Here is a 16,829-nt window from a genome sequence, read left to right as displayed (position 1 = left end):
GATTCTCCAACAGGCATTAGGTCACTACATATTTCAATTTCCCTCTTTATGTTTAAAAGGCTGCATCTGGCAGTTAAAAGACTAAAACCTCAGTCATTGGTTATGGTGTGATAGATACATGCTGGAATATTATTTTCACCCAGTAGCTTTCTGTAAGTAGGTCATACAATTTTACAGTTCTCTGAAACATCACCAAAGAGTTTCCTTAGACAGTATCTCCAGCAATTGACTCCAAAAGAAGTTGCACTGAACCTTAATGCTTATTTTTTTATTATGGAAACTTTGTTTCCTTACTAGTCTACATGCACATCATCTAGGGAAGACCTTCATAATTTATTGTAGAAGATCATTTTCCATCCACTCTAAAAGGAGATTTTTTAGAATTTTACTTTAATATTTTCTTATTCGGGACCAGATATTTTTAGAAAACTTTGCAGACAGGCATCTATCACAACATGTCGTCCATAAGATGTGGAAAAAAGGATGTTGAGGAGACCTCTGGGACAGTCATGTTTCAAGTTTGGGAAGATGGAGAATGTCTAGCTGTGCCTGCTTGTGTAGATGCTCGGGTAGGTAGACTGCCTTTCCCTCCCTTGTGTGGTACTCTATGGGATGTATCCCACGGTATTTTGTCATGCCATGCTCGCGTGAAAAGTGATGTTTGGGTGGAAAGTGGTGTTTGCTGGCCATAGGTGAGAAAATCATCACGAGTAGTAGTAAAACCCAGGAGTAGGATTCGATGGTTCTGATGGGTCCCTTCCAACTCAACATATTCTGTGATTACTGAAAACTTTAACATGGTGAGAGGCCTTTGGCAACGCGGCTCAAGACGGCATGGAGAAAACCGAGCTTCAAGTCTATACGTGTTATCACCTTGTTCTTTAAAATATATCCCTCTTAACATCTTGTTACATGTACAAACTCAATGGGAGGACATCATCTGTGATTTGTTCACGCTGCTTCCATCCCTCAGACTAATTATGGTCGGCTCAAGCACAGCCCTCTTCCCCCGGCCCGGGGGAGTGTTCAAGCCCCAAAGGCTGCCTGTGGGGGTGCTTCCATCGAGACAGTTCAAATCGCCCCATGTAGGACGGAAAGCCCAGCGCGACCCCCCGAGGGCGGCTAAGGGCCCCCGGGAGGCGCCGGTGGCCACTTCTCCGTAGCCGCCTTCCCGCCCAGGGGACGCGCCGCCCCCCAAACTTTATCGCCTTTCCCCCTTTCTCTCTCCTTTTTTCTTTTCTATTTTTTTCTTTTTTCTTTCTCTCTTTTTTTTTTTTTTTTTTTTTTGAGGGAGAAAAGGTGGGGGGAGCTCAATTTCCCACTTGCCAACAGCAGATAAAAAAGTGGGGAGGGACCTCTTCTGTCACAGCCTATGTAGATTAACCTTTCAATTAGCTGTTATCAGGTCCTGTGTCTTAGCACCAGTCCTCGCAATCTGCGTCCGCCCGCACCGGGGAGGCTGGAGGTCTGGGGTGGGTTTCTGTTTTAATTTCTAAATTAATGATAATTGCTCGCGTGGCTCCCCTCCCCCGCCGAGAGCTGAACGCGTGTGTCTGATCTGCCCGTCCACCTTTTAGTATTTTGGAGTGAGAAGAGGAGCCCCGCGGAGGAGGAGGAGGGGAGACAAGGTATTCTCTCTGTATTCATCTTCTTTTTTCCCTCTCGCGGAGGGGCTTAGGGAAGGTAACTGGTGCAATCAATCCGCTGGCTGGGGATTCCCTCCACCCCCTCCCCGGCTCGTCTGGCTCTCCTGGCTGGGTCTCTTCAGTGTGTATGTGTTTGGGGAAGGGGGTGGGGGGAGGCTGTGTTGTTGTTGTGTTCCTGGCTCTGGTTGCAGCCAGGAGAGAGAGCGAGCGGGCGAGCGAGAGACAGAGCGGAGAGAGCGAGCGAGAGAGAGAGGAGCCGCGATCGCGTTTCAGGGGCAGCACATTCCGCAGGAACCGCTGCTGCAGAAACACACACGGGCAGAGAAAGGAGGTCATTGCAAGCAAAGGGGGGAACCTGCATCGGAGGTTAGATTCCCAGGAGTTTATGCGGGGGATAATAGGGAGCATGCGATGGGGTTTGTTTTGCGTTGGGTGACAGGCTGCAATTTGCCATAATAACCCCCTTTCCCTCCCCTCTCCCAGCGCAGGGGGCTTGTCACTAGGCTGGGTACTTTTTTTCCTTTAGCATTGGAGGCTGATGCACGTGTTTGCAGACACTTGCGCTGGGTAAATGCATTGCAATGCTCTGCGTTTTGCAGGGGAGGGGGAGCAGCAGCAGGAGGTGATGGCTGGGTTGGATGGGGTGGGGAGAGGGGGAATGGAGTGGCGGAGGGAAGCAGGGGATGGCTGAGGTTTTTGTGTTGCATGTTCCCACCCTGTCTTTCTGAGGCGGCAATTGTTCCTTCGCAGACGGGGTGACAGAGAAGTCCCTGTGCTTCGCATGGCGAAACTTGCAGGGACCTGCATGTGGCTGCAGAGCTGGGAGTCATTGTCGTCGTCCCCGTTCCCACCCCCTCCTCCCCTCCCTCGGCGGTGCGGGGTGTGTGTGTGCGCGATAAGCGGCTGCCAGTGCCAGGCACCTTGGGAGGGTTATGCTGGGAGCATGCTGTTCCATCTCGCCCGCCCGGGCGAGTGCCAGGCTTTGAGGCACGCGCGTGACGCTCAATATTTAAGGCTGCTCATTAGTGTGTGTCGTGCGCCCGCCCGCCCGCCCTGCCGAGCTGGTTCAGGCGGCCGCCGGCGGTGTCTCGGCAGCGCTCGCGCTCCCGAACAAACTTCGGGAGGGAGCGGTTGGGGCGGTGGCGGGGGGGGCGGGGAGCTGAGGCCGGAGAGTGGGGGGGTGCCGGACGGGCGGCAGCGGCAGCCAACGGGAGGGCGGGATTGCGAGAAGTCCCGCCCCCGCTCGGGGCGGGTGGCCAATCGCGAGCTCCCGAGGCCCAGCGGTGGGGCGGGCGGGTGGGCGGGGGGCGCGCGTGTGTGGCGGCGGCGGCGGCCAGTGTCAGCCGCCGGCCCCGCCCCCTCCCGCGGGTGGGCGGTGCTGAGCGTGCAGGGAAAGGGGCGCGGCGCGTGATTGACAGGCGGCGCCCGCCAATGGGAGCGCCGGGCCGGTTGCCGGGCGGGCCGGGGCCGGTGTGGGCGGGTGACGGACAGCGCCCCGCGGCCCGTGAGCGCGCAGCGGCGTGCGCGGCGCGGACCAATGGCGGACGGCGGTGGGCGGGGCGGGGGGTAGGTAAGGTTTTAATGAGCCTCCATTGGGCTGTAATCAGTGTCATGTCGGATTCACGTTAAGTACAACAGGGCGAGACAAAATGGCGGCGTAGGTGCGCCAAGCCGCGCGCGGCGGCAGCGGGGCGGTCGCGGCGGCCGCGGGCAGAGCGGAGCGGGGCAGGCGGCCCGGCGCGGCCCGGCGGCGGGAGCGGCGGAAGAACCGGCAGCAGGGGGAGCCGCTGCGGCGCCCGGAGGAGGCTCCTCCCCCCGCGGAGGTGAGTGGTACCGGGGGGGTCTCACCTGCCTCCCGCGGGGGACGCGCGGCCGCCGGACCCGCCCGCGGTGCGGGTGCGCGCACGGCCCCGTTCCCCTGGGCTGCCCTGCCCGCGGGTCGCCGCGCCCCGGGGCGCAGAGCCGGCGGGCTGGGGGTTCCTGCCTCGGGAATGGCAAATCCCGGAGCAGGGCGTGCAGGGCGCGGAGCCAGCCCCGGCTCGGCCCCTGTCAAATGCAACAATGCCTTGGCCCGAGGCTCTAGGCGTTGCACATCTCCGTGGCTGGGCTATACCGTAAAAACCTTAAGTAAGTTGGGGAGGGGAATAGTTCAGCCTGGCAGTGCCACGTTTTGGAAGTGATGCTCACATTGTGTGTTCTTTGCCCGGACCTCACCTCTTGCACTCTGTCACTGAGCATTGAGAATAACCCTCTCCGGCAAGAGCAGATGGATACCCACCTCTGTTGTTGAAAACCACTATCCCAAGAAGAAATATTTTCAGTGAAACACTTTTTCCAGGTGAAGTCTTGACAGTGAATATTACCTTCCCATATTCCCTGCTGTTGTCTAGCACTGTATTTTAAAGTGCTCAGAACTTCCGTGGGAGAAGGTGGGAAAGGTGAATTTGGGTGATTTTGCTGGTGTCATGTTGTGCTGATGCTGTTTCCGCTGGTGGCGCTTGCTGCTGTCATGTTGTGAAATGATTTTAAGCATATGATCTCAAAAAAGCCTGTGGGATATCTCAGAGCACGAGCACTTCCATCAGTTCGGTTCAGATGTGCCACTCTTCTCCATGCCCCCAAGTCTTTGGTGTCCTTTTGAAGTTACTGTAGTGTCTACACATCTGTCTTTTTAATGCATATATATGTGTCATTGCCCCTTCATGTTATTCTTGGAAACTGTGTGTTGTGTAAAGAATAATACAATAGCTGGCTTCGTGACCTGAGTAATTTTAAGAGTGATATGCGTGATGGAAGTCCTTACCAGGATCTGCTTTCTCCACGTCTCTTTGTAGGTCCCTATATTTTGCAATAGCAAAACAACTATCTTGTCTGTTTTGCATCATTAATTGACAGGGGGGTGGAATGCAGAGTTGATTAGCTGCAGAATTCTAAGTAATGGCTTGGAGCAAAGAAAAATGGTAAAAATGGAATGCAATGGCAGTCTTCTCTTCCTCCTCCTCCTCTGCTGCAATCCTTACCTGACCCTCATGCTGCAGCAGAGAGCTGGCCTGCTGCTGCTTCTCCTGAGTGTGTGCAGAGCAGGTAGGAGGGAGCAGAATGAGATTGTGCATCACAGGTCACCGGCAGGTTGCTGTCATGTCCCCCAGCTGCGTCCTCTTCTCCCCCTTTTCTTTTTGTTTTTGTTTTTTATAGCCGTGTTAACCTCAGTTTTTAAAAGTTTAACTGCATTTACATTTACGAAAGCCAAAGCAAACTTTTCATTAATTTTTTTAAAAAACCCTTTAGATGGTATGTTGTGATATTTGTGTAGTAACTTTTAGTTTTGTTTCTGGAGAGAAGCTTAGCTTTTTTTGTTGCTGTTCTTTTGACTACACAGCTTGTTTTCACAATCTGGATCACCTGGAAGCAATTCCAGGTCCTAGTTCAGTCTAAAAACCACCTTATTAGAGGATTATAGGATTACTGATGGCACCTGAGATTGAAGTGTTCAGTCACTGCCTTCTTTAATTATAATCAGCTGTGCAATAGGTATGTGCCTTATAAAGGGCATATTTGCAAGCATTCTAAATCCCAAGCTGAAATTTTGCAACTTCTTTGTGTTTATCTCATAATTTATGACCTAGGTAAAGGGACAAGCCTTGACTAGAGACAGTTTTTCATGTTTTAGAGGTAATGTGTTGTACTTCACGCTCTCATGCTTCTGTTCGGCAGCTCTTTAGAGGTAGACTTGCTAACAGACTTGGTCAGTAATATAGTGCAGTCAAACTTTCTCAAATGCTTTTATTTTCAAAATAAGATACCATAGAGTGAAGAAGCTGAAATATGACAAATTACATAGAAAGAACTTTGTGACTGTTGCTATAAAATGTGGAAGTTGTCCTGTGCATTTAACAGTATGGAAAATCTAATTTATGATTGAATGAGTGGTGGTGAGGGCTTGATTAAAAGTTAGTTAATTACAAGGGGAGAAAGATTAATAAATAGACATGAGTGCCTGATACTAATTTATAGTCACTTCTTTAAAATGGTATTTCCTCAAAACCTGTTTGGGTAATCATCACACTTTTTATATTAAATGATGTGTGACCATCTTTTTGTACTTTTGGTAGAATTGCATTCTAAACTTAGTAACCCGAATGTAACTTTGTGTTTCTGAGTGTCCTTTTATGTTGAGTCTTGAAAGCTTGTTTCTAAAAAAATTTGTTTTGTCTTTATCTGGTCACTTTGCATGTAAATGTGTGTATTTCTGTATGGCCAATCTTGCATTGACCTGTCTTGATTTCTGAAAGAGTTCCTTAATTTATAGCTCCAGGATCACTCACCCAATTTTTTTTGCTGGGAAAGATGTTTGTTAGTAATAAGTTCTTTTGAATCTAACGTGTGGTAGACCTTGGCATACCAGTCATGGAGGTCAGGGTGCTGTGCTTCAAGTTCATGTGCACTCCAAGCGCCAGAGTAAGAGAGGCAAAACAATTAAAAACTTGGGTTGGATGCACTTTGCATGGCTCTCTAAGGCAGAATGAACTTAGATGCTGTTGGAAGGTGTGTATTTAAGATGTCTTGATTTTTCCTCCTGACATATCCTGTCCTGTGTGTTGGAAACTCTGTTCCTGCTGATACACTCTACTGGTGTTGATTTAGTAGGTGCTAGCATGCAGAAGGTTGTATTGCATGTAGGGAGTTTTAAGTAAATAAGTAAAAATGTAGTTCTGAATGTATATGGCTGTAAAATTCCTGTACCAAGCAGTAGACTTTATATGAAGATATAGGTTTATGTTAACCTTTTGCCACAGTCACTGGCCAATAAAAATTCCTGTAAACCCCATGTTATAGCATTTATACTGAAATGTTCATCAGTGTCCAGGAGCTTGGAACAGACCCTGTACTGTGTGTTCTGGAATTTAATGGCAGTGATGTGGTTGCTTGTATGAAATTTAATACAACAGTACTGCAGTAGATGTAAAACTGAGGCAGGTATGTCTGACTCAGCAAATGCAGTATTCAGCATTTAATTAAGTCCTGACTATCTTAATGAAGACTTACACTGGAGCAGCCTAACTAAACTTTAAAAGTAGCTTTCTAGGAATCTGGGGCTTTATATGTAGCTACAGAGAACTTCCAAATGTATAGGAAGAGTGTATGAGATAGTCTAAATCTGAGTGAGCCTTCACTATATATAGAGTTCTGCTTTGTTGTGTTACTGTATTTTCAGTGTCAGATTTGTGAGAGAATTTATAGGGTTTATAACACCATGGAAACTCTTTTCTTCCCTATATTTGTCTGCATTTTGTAGCTACAGAGTTATTTTGGAATTATCTGAAAACAGTGAATATAAACAGTTCTGTTAGGGAAAGAATGGCTTTTGCTAGCTGGAGCAAGTGAAAAATGTCTGTTTACAGAACAAGTTATTGTTGGATTACAGATACTTGAAATACACAGACCTGTTATCAAATACAACTTCCATGAGTACAGTCTGTAAGCAAGAAACAGGATTCAATCCGTGTAGATCAATAGGGTTCAGTATGTGAGCCAGTTCAGCATTCAGGCCCTGCATTTGCATCAGGAATGTGTCTTTTTCAGTCTGGCAGTCACTTGAATTTTCATATTTATAAATCTGAAAATGTTTAAGCTTTGATCAAAATCAAGAAGGACAGATTCATAAAATGAATTGATTAATATTGACTATTTGGGTATAGAAAAATTTTATACTCACCAGTAACCAGCTGAACTTTTGTTACTAATCCTGTTGTGTAGGTATAATAATGTGTGAAACATGAGCTGGAATTTATATTTAAAGGCATTTTTGAAGGACAGAGTAAGAAAAAGGTATAGGACAGAAAGGATGTGGTGTTATATTCTTTGTCCTCATAGTTGCCAAGGAATCTTTTTAACAGATTGGAAATACTTTTGATTACTGTATCAGTTCAGGGTTTTTTCCTAGTGATAATTTGCTCAAGTTTTTGAACATGATTTAAATGCAGGATGACTGGAGTAAATGAAGAAAGATGAGGACCAGGACTTGTGTAATCATAGATGATTTTGTTATTTGTAGGCTGTTTGCCATAGCTTTATAAATGTAGTTGCATATTAACTAATTTTAAATTTTTGCTGTGAAACTGGTGAATCTTCTACTTTACAAGATAACCCATATATTGAGAAAGAAAATTTTTCTCTTCTGTTTTTTGTTTTCCTTTGATTCAAAGTAATTATACAGTTCTGTTAATGCCTTCAGAAGTTCTCACTCACACTTCATGGCAGAAAAAAAGAATACTTCAAAAATATTTATTCATTATGCAACTCCTGTCTAAGTTTAATTTGTGAGACTGTTGTTTTATATTTTTCATATATTTTCCCAGAATGAATAAACTCCTCATCAACATGTTCTTTCAGGTTTCTTAGATGAGTTTTTGTAGACACTGAATTTTCTGTTAGAGTTATGTATTCCATAATAAGTAAACAAAATTTTTTGTTAAACTGTGAGTCAATAAAACATTTTTCATTGTGACCTCTTTTAATACATCTGTGTGCTGACAACCTATTTATGTGAAAATGCCTCCTGTTATTTAGTTTTAATTTCTGTTCCTAAGGATTTGTATCAAAAATGCCCCTGTGCTGAATGCCTTAAAATGAGAAGTGCATTTGTGATGTCTTTTGGTTTTGTAGGGTACCTAAATATTAATGAAGGGTGTAATACTTGTAACTTGATTCTGATACTTTTGGTTTTGATTTTCCCGAGTTGTGTAATCAACATGGCAGAACTCTTAGACACAGGATATTGTAAGAATTGGCAGTGGTTAATAATTTGACTTTCATTGGCTGGGGTTTGGTTTTCTGTTTGTTTGGGTTTTCTAGTGCATGTGTAATCCATGCAGAAATTATTTGTAGGCAGTTTGTTTTAGGGAGTGTTTTCAGATCCCTGACTGAATGGAAATTGTCCAATAGGTCAGTAGTAGGTTAAGTGTTGGGGTGATGGAATTTAGGAAAACTAAATCCCCTGACTGTTATGAGAAGCAGAAGGATTTTATGATGACTTGTTTGGTGTGGGGTGGGAACTGACAAATGTTTCATATAACATCACGAAGATTTTTCTACGCTGTAGCATCTATAGTATGAATGCATGTCTGAATATGATTTTTCTTTTTAGTACTTTAGCATTAACTATATTCTCTCCCTGCCTCTTGTTTTTTCTTTTCAAAGGTTGCAACAAACTTTCTTTTAAGGACCTGCCGGTGTCATCACAGATGAATCCCTTCTATGTTTCGCTAACAGTAATGTAGTTGGAAAGTTTCAGTCAGCAGGTATTTCTCTGCCTTTTCTGACTCCTCAGGGTGGATATTTTTGACATGTGTCCAAGCAGTGTGTGGAATCCTTTCATTTGTGTTTGAGGTGTGAACAACCTCGGAAAGATCTGCTAAAAGGATAAGGAGGAACCTCTATGGGTAACTCTTGGCTGGAAACAATTACTGGTCAACCATGGTAAAACTTGCCAACCCTCTTTATACGGAGTGGATTCTGGAAGCTATACAAAAAGTTAAAAAGCAAAAGCAAAGGCCTTCTGAAGAGAGAATATGTCATGCTGTTTGTGCTTCCCATGGATTAGATAAGAAGACTGTTTCAGAACAGTTGGAACTTAGTGTTCAAGATGGTTCTATTCTTAAAGTTACTAACAAAGGTCTTGCATCCTACAAGGACCCAGATAATCCTGGACGGTTTTCATGTGTTAAACCTGGCACTATTCCCAAATCTGTTAAGGGATCTAGAGGAGCTTGTAATGAGCTTCGTAATGTGGATTGGAATAAACTCTTGAGAAGAGCAATTGAAGGGCTTCAAGAACCTAATGGCTCCTCCCTGAAAAACATAGAGAAATATTTGAGAAGTCAAAATGACCTAGCAAGTATTTTCAACAATCCTGCCTTTCAGCAGAGGTTGCGGCTAGGGGCCAAACGTGCTGTGAACAATGGGAGGTTACTGAAGGATGGTCCTCAGTATAGAGTGAATTATGGCAGTTTGGAAAGCAAAGCAGTTCCGAAATACTCCAGCACCTTCCCAGGTTCCCTTCCACCTGTCAGCCTATTACCCCATGAAAAAGACCAGGTAAGTCTGAAAAATGAGAGCTAATGTAGTAATGAAAAACTCTTCTTGGTATCCTTTGTTTATTAAACTAATACAAAATTAATGATTCTTCTTGTGCTTTATTTACCCATTTAAATATATATGAGTGGGGATGTATATCCAAGATGCGTGCAGGACCAGTGCTGGTAAATGAATTTTACTTGGCTCCCTATGTCCTGCTGTTCTGCATTGGATAGTTTGCTTTGTGTCTTTTCAGTAGATGAACAGAGCAGCAGGGAAGAGTACAGCTGTATGCTCTGTTGTAGGTATGAGATTGTTCTGTCTTGCCTGACAGACTGGTGTAGCTGAAATCTGCAGTATGATTTGATTGTGGCCTTTTACCTTCATTTTCTGCCTGGATATACTGATTTTCTTGTGGTTTGACCACCACCTGAAGTACCACTGGTGGGACTTAGTGATGTTTAAGACCATTAGAATTATTATTTTTTAATTATATTTGTATGTACATAGTTAGCTTTAAAATGACAATTAATAGAAACTGGAATTAATGTAAATATTCTAGGAACAGAAGTGACGGTGTTAGAGTGTCAATTTGAGCTAAACTGCAGGATCCTCCTCCTGTTTCACTTTTGTTGCACTCCCTACATGGGTTTATTTTTGCTATTACTTGAGTCTTGTCTTGAAGTTAATTGTTCACAGGGTTTCAGCCTTGAGGGAGAAAGAGTTATCAATTAGTTTTTTGTTTATGAAATGATAGTGTCAAAGACATGTCTGCAGGCATTCTTTGATCATTTCCCATTTCGTATGGTGAAGTGTGTTTGGAATTTTCAGTGTACTTGGGGGAAAGAAAGTTACTTGTTGTAGTTGAATTGACTTACAATTATTTGTAAGTTGATGGTTTGAGGTTGTTTTCTTTTTTTGTTTTTGTTTTCCTCTTCTGGCTGGTCAAGTTTGATGTCAGTTGTTTTAGACGTGCAATAGTTCAGAGAGTTTTGCTATTGTAGAGGTGCCACCAGTGTCTCCTAGAAGCTCAATGATGGTTTTCATTCATCTTTTTCCTTTGATTGTGAGATGATGGAGGATGCAGAATAGAAAATGCTTGCGTTAAAATTATTTAGTGAGGTCTTCAGGAACAGTTGCTTAGAGAACTGTCAGAGGTGAGTAGTTGTAGCTTTATTTTTGTGAGCTTCTCTGAAGGTATGTTAAATATGATTGCATTTATATATGGATATCTATTTCTGTCAAATTGGACCTCTTGGGTATTTGAGGGATGCATGGAGCTTCACATTCTATAATCTGAATGGAAATTCAGAAGTGCTGCATACTGTGCAATTACTGCTGTAGCCATACACTATAAACATTTAATTAGTTGTAGTGATAAAGCTGTCTGTTTAAGTACTTTGAGTTTCTACTGTAATTCTGATACTGTAATGACATGAAAAATTTGAGGGCTGGAGTACTGAGCAACCCAAGTAACGTGAATTCTGTAGAAACAAAAATCTCCCTTGTTAGGCTACCTACTGGGACTGGCACCCATTGCATGGAATGTTACTTGGGTCATGGTGCTAAAAAAGCCATTACTGCCATACTAAAATACTGGTATAAGGATAAATCTGTCTTCTAGAAGTTAGCCAAACAAATCTGTTCTTTAGCAAGTGCTTTGGCAAGAAATAAGCTTTCATTTGGGTGCCTCAAAATTAGCAGTGTGACTTGCGTGTTTAAAAACTGGCATACGGTTTTTCCTGACAAAAATAGTTTTGATGTGAGGTTGGTGAATCAGTAGTTCCGTGTTAGTGTAGTGTCCACTTAGCTGTGCTAGCTGTGATCAGGGTTACTGAGCAAATATAGAGACTTGTTTTAAATATGGGATTTTTACTGTTCTTCACTATGTGCGGCTTTATATACTTCAGGGACAGTTCTGAAAGTAAGTGTACATAAGTTGTCCCTGTTATTGGGATGTGACTGCATCTTCATTTGAAATTGATGTTAATTTGTGTATAAGAAGAATGACATTGCAAGAAAACTGTTAGGCTATTTTTATTGGAAACATTTAAGTGACAGTATGGGGCATGTCAAGATTATTTATTGAAATTAATACAATAAATTTATCCAACTGGCATCTCTTAGGAATGGCTGATGTTTGATGAGATTGGTGTATTTTAAAGTTTCTTTGGCTCTTTCTATAGCTAGCACAAGTAAGAGATGATTTTTGTTGGGGTGGCTAATTTTGTATGTTTGGTTTGGATTTTTGTTTTCAAATACTAGAGGTGAACATCTAGTATGTCTTTTGTTGACCTTTCTGGAGGAGAAGAACAAATGGAGGGATACACAGAAGTCTGTTTTGATATCTGTGGAAGTTTGAGTAATTTTGATTATTTTTCTTTAATTAATGCATAATTAACATCTCATCAGGATGAGACAGATTTGGCGCATTAGAAGTGCGTTAGAGCTCTCAGTCATTCTGAACATTCACACTCAAATGCAGACTCTGAACTTTTCTTCCTGAGGGAGTGAAAGGTGATCAGAAGAGATACAGTATGGCCTGTGTGTGTGATTGTGTTGTGTGTGGGTTGTTGTTGGTTGGTTTGGGGTTTTATTGGTTGTTTTGGTTTGGGATTTCTGGTTTTGTTTGCTTGCTTCAGTCACCCACCCAAAGCATCTGAGTATGTAATACACTGAGAAGATAAATACTATGGAAATGCAGTGTCACTGAATTTAGTTTTGCAGACCTAGAGCCTTGACTATGTGACAGGAGTGTTGAGTGGTTTGCATTCTATGAAATAGTTGGAACAGGGAGCTGGAAGTGCTAAACATTTGTCTTAGTGGTGATGATATGGAGCTGCTTTTCTCGTTTGTATTAACTGGGTGATCCAATCCTACTAGATATAGTTCTCTTGTTTCATTAGATTTAGAAGTAGCTGCAATTAGTTACAGCGATGTAGCTGACATGTTTCCTCCTGTTATCCATTGACCTGGAAGAAAGGATTTGTATAAAAATGGTGTCTCAAGTGTTACTCTGACTCTTCTGGATTTGGGCAAAGTTGTATCAACTCTTGAGTTAGAGCAAGAGAAAGCATGCAGTGCAACTGTTTAAATCTTCGCTTACTCCATCCCTTTCCATTTCCTTGTGTGTGTGGAGGGTTGCTTTTTCATCTCTGAATGAAGAGATAGAAGTACAACGTTCATGTAAAGACAGATTTTGTTGGAAGGTCAGTAGCTTTTGGCAGCTATATGGTGTCTAGGTGGTATAGCGTGTCATGAGTAGTGTATATTATATAAAGGACTTTTCAGTTACTTGAAGTACTCTGATGGTTACATTGAGGTAAATGCTCGCTGATGTGTCTGGACAGGTAACTTGAATCAATGCACTTCAAAAGATGCCTGTTTTAGTGTTAACTGGGTGTGTGAAGGACAGCATCCAGCTAGAGGTGGAGCTGCCTTAAGAATGAAGGAAAACTGAAAACAGTGGTATCCTTCAGGAGGAAGATTTGCAGTGTCTTTTTTATGTCCTGAAAAAAAATCCAGAAAAAATCTTCCTCAAATAAAGAAACAAAAAAGCCAAAACATACACACACGCAGGAAAGCAGAAAAATAATTTTGTTGTGCAGAAGTTTGATCTCGTGCACTTTGCTATGTTGCAGTGCATATTTAAACAGTTTAACTGGTCTTATGTGCACTTCCTTATGCTCAAGAGTATCTTGCATAGATACCCTCCCTTTTGCTTCACACCTTTTCTCACCAAGTATTTTCTGAAAAGGGCTGTATGAATATGTTAGCCAGAAAATGCAGTGTAAAAACTGGTTACATAGTAGGGAAGGGTGTGAAGAGAGAGGAAAATTGAGTGATACTTAGCTTTTCAATAAGTCTTTGAAGCATTAAAATGCACTTCTGGAAATGCAGCAAAGTGGTATTTAAAACTTACGGTTAGTTTTAAGAAGAGTGTTTAATTTATCTTTAATGGTGTCAGTTTAGAATGGCAACATTGCTGATGTTTTCTGTGAGTGTTTTCCTTGTCTCTGGGACAAGCAGTAGGAAGGTTCTGCAGTTTGGGAGCTGCATGAAACCTAAGAAGTCTTGGGAGTTAGCCATTTCCTGAGCACAAATGCTATGTGACTATAAACTCAAAGAAACAGATATTTGTAGGCTGTAGGCAGCTTTTTATTTGCTTATTTTTAGACATAATTTAAAAGGATAGATCCAGCTTTTAAAGGTGAAGAGGAAGTGGCCATTGTAACATTTTCAGAGGGCTGTGGGAATGCAAAGTGTATCTCAATAGTTGCATCTTTGCTGTGTTCAGAATAATTAGTACTTAAACTTCAAAGATGCAGTTCAAATGGAGATGGCTTGATGTTGGTTCTCTTCCATGCTCTCTTGAACAGCTCAGCAACTGTGATTTTCATCTGATTTTTGGCATGAAAAATTTTATTAATCCCTCTTTCACTTTCATTTTGTCTTTCTAAGCTTTCATGCAAAACCAAACTTGTTTTATTAATTTCTCTTACCCTGCACTCCTATCTAATTTTGTTTTCACTGGCCTACGTACATTTAGCTTTTCAAAGTGTAACTTGGCATGGGTTGAATTTCAGTTTTCTGGTATGTAGCTTGTGCCAGTGCAGACACTGGGTGTTCCTCCTTCTGTCTTTCAGGCAAAGGGCCAATCTATAGCGAATTGCTTTTTTGGCATCCAGGCTCCTCCTTGCTCAGTTTCTCTTCCTGTGGGTAGGCAGCAAGACAGCGTTGGTTTAGATTTCTTGTTGCCTCAGTCCTCTAGACTTTCCACTGTGCAGAAACAGAAAAGGGAGGCAGAAAGGAATGCACAATGTATCTTGCAGATTTACACGAGGGGTTATTTGTAATGCCAAACTTTGGGAGCTGGCTTTATGTGGTGTCTGTGCTTATGAGGGTGAGTTTGAGCACCAAAATACAGTGGTGAAGTAGTTTCTAGAGTGTCTGCAGTGCTACAATTGAAGAGACTGTATACGGGGAAATGGAAAAGAAATCTTGTTTGAACTTTGAAAAAGGTTTGAACTTTGTCAGTCCATAAAATACTGTTGTCTTCAGATGCAACCTTTGTTTCTCTCCTCATAACATCTTCATGGTGACAAAATACTGAGGAATGTTGGCATTACTTGGCAAACACTACGTCTCATGTTTGTGCTTTTCATTATTTCAATTCACAAGTTACCTTTATTTCTTGGAAGGGTGGCCTGCACCTTAACTGTGTGTATATCTAGTCCTGGAAGTTCTGGGATGATTGCTAGGTACTGCTGCTCTTGTGTTTTGGGGTGTTTTGGTTTGGGGTCTTGATTTTTTTTTTTTTTTTTTTTTTTTTTTGTGGGTTTTGTTGTTGTTGTTTGTTTTATTTTGGGGGGGTTTTGTGTGTGGGTGGTAGTTTTTGGTTTTGTTTTGGTTTTTTCTGTCCCTGTAGCTTCTGAAATGATAAAAGTACCAACCCTGTGCATAAGCCAAGGGAATTCTTAGAAATAGGTCCTATTAACACCTGAGATACTGGACCTTACCAGAAATTGAAGTGGAAGTGTCTCATCATCCCATGTTGTGAAGAAGCAACTCATACTGCTGTATAGATAGATATATGTGGCTTTGGGGGCTTTTTTTTTTTTGTGTGTGTTTTACAATTTAGCACATTTGAACCAACCCAAGAAGCATGCTTGTAAGAGTTTTCTTGAATTGTATGGTGGGAAGTAAGTGAAATACTGCTGTTTCCTGAGTTAGATTGGTCTGTTCCTTCCTAAGGCAGGGTAGAGGTTAGTTTTCAATTTCTGATGTGAATTAGTTTCTGCAAACAGGGTCATATTTGCAGTAGCCTATAGAACCATGAGGGAAGACCCTACTCATCTTTTTTTTCCCCCCAAGCTGGATATTCTGAACATAGTTCTGCATGATGTGCCTGTGGTTCTTGTTTACTGCAAGGAGTGATTCCAAACCTTATACTGCAGGCTGTTTAATCCTAAGGCTTGCTAAAATTTGATTCTTTTGGTTGTTTCCCTTCAAAATTAATTGGTGTGGTGTTCTGTGGTGAGTCCTGCAGTGAAACTGACAGCAGTGAGTTAAAGAAATCCTGTGTAGTTCCAGCAATTCTGTTGGTGTTTATTCATCTATGCTGTTTTCTGTGAACTCCTCTGGCTTAACCGGGAGTGACATTTGACTCCTAAACTATGGTTAGAGGTTTTATTCTGCATTTTTCCTCCCAGATTAATTTTTCTTCAACTAGTCAATGCATAGATATCTCCTTTGTCAAGATTCCTTCTAAAACATAGAAATACCAGAAGGCTGCCTTAGATATAAGGAGAACTACCTAGCGTATTTTCTCAGTGCTGTTTTCTTACCTGTTGAATGTGTCTTTGCTTTTCCATGTTCAATAATAGTGATGGTCTTGACTCTTGGGTATTTTTTCCGTGTCAGTTGGAAGAGGATAGCAATTCCATATTGTTTCCTGTTGTTACAGGAACTTTATTGTAAAACATGTGATGAAAAACCCTGATTACTTGCAGTTGAAGTTGTCTGCTATATTTGACATGTTATTTTTTTTTGTCAAGAAAGATCTCAGATATAGATTAACTGCTAATTAACCACAGTTTTCCAATTTGGTAGTTGGAAATGGCAAAAGACTCACTTTTGAAAGAATCTCAAGCTAGCATTAAGAAAAGATCAACAGGTATTAAAGGTTTTTAGAACTTTGAATCCATTTATGGATCTTGGCTCTCTGTATTCAGGACTATGTTCGCCTGGATATAAGGACAGATCCATGATTTGAGGGCCTGTTTCAAGTCAGGACACTAGGACTTTATGGAACCAAGTGGATGGAGTGCTGTTGTGTACTGGAACAACAGTTTTAGGGCTCAAATGGTGGCTGTAGAATTTTGAGCATGATGGCACGTCAGATCAGGCATCCCTTAGCTGACTGGTCTACTGCTGTCCTTTGTGGTTACCTGGTAAGGAACACATCAACTTCTAAACCAGTGTGATTTCCTTCAGTTGCAATATTACTTGTATTTATTGTTGTTTTTCCCAATCTTCTTATATCCCTCATTGAGGAAAATTATTACTGGTGTCACATAGATTTTTCCGTGGTTTTTTTTTTTTTTT

General features: G+C 42.3%; 1 protein-coding gene across 7 annotated transcripts in view; it reads left to right on the top strand.

The window, feature by feature from the left end:
* Nucleotides 1-1,385: 1,385 nt before the first annotated feature.
* The window catches only part of KAT6B (lysine acetyltransferase 6B), a 111,252-nt gene continuing 95,808 nt past the window's right edge, over nucleotides 1,386-16,829 (top strand). For 3 of the 7 annotated variants that reach the window (XM_042018624.1, XM_042018623.1, XM_042018625.1), the window contains exons 1-2: nucleotides 3,370-3,469; nucleotides 8,847-9,743. In XM_042018624.1, the coding sequence (XP_041874558.1) occupies nucleotides 9,123-9,743 (621 nt within the window). In that variant the 5' untranslated portion in view covers nucleotides 3,370-3,469; nucleotides 8,847-9,122. Of the gene's footprint in view, nucleotides 1,473-1,494; nucleotides 1,629-1,718; nucleotides 2,013-3,369; nucleotides 3,470-8,846; nucleotides 9,744-16,829 lie in introns of those variants that run through there. The other 4 variants (XM_042018622.1, XM_042018620.1, XM_042018619.1 and 1 more) reach the window with 4 other exon arrangements.

This window comes from Corvus kubaryi, unplaced genomic scaffold (assembly GCF_017639235.1).
Source record: "Corvus kubaryi isolate FWS band 111438036 unplaced genomic scaffold, C.kubaryi_AGA036_p1.0 138, whole genome shotgun sequence".
NCBI classification, from domain to species: Eukaryota; Metazoa; Chordata; class Aves; order Passeriformes; family Corvidae; genus Corvus; species Corvus kubaryi.
The sequence above is the reverse complement of the archived record's forward strand: the minus strand, read 5'-3'. Positions and strand labels throughout refer to the sequence as shown.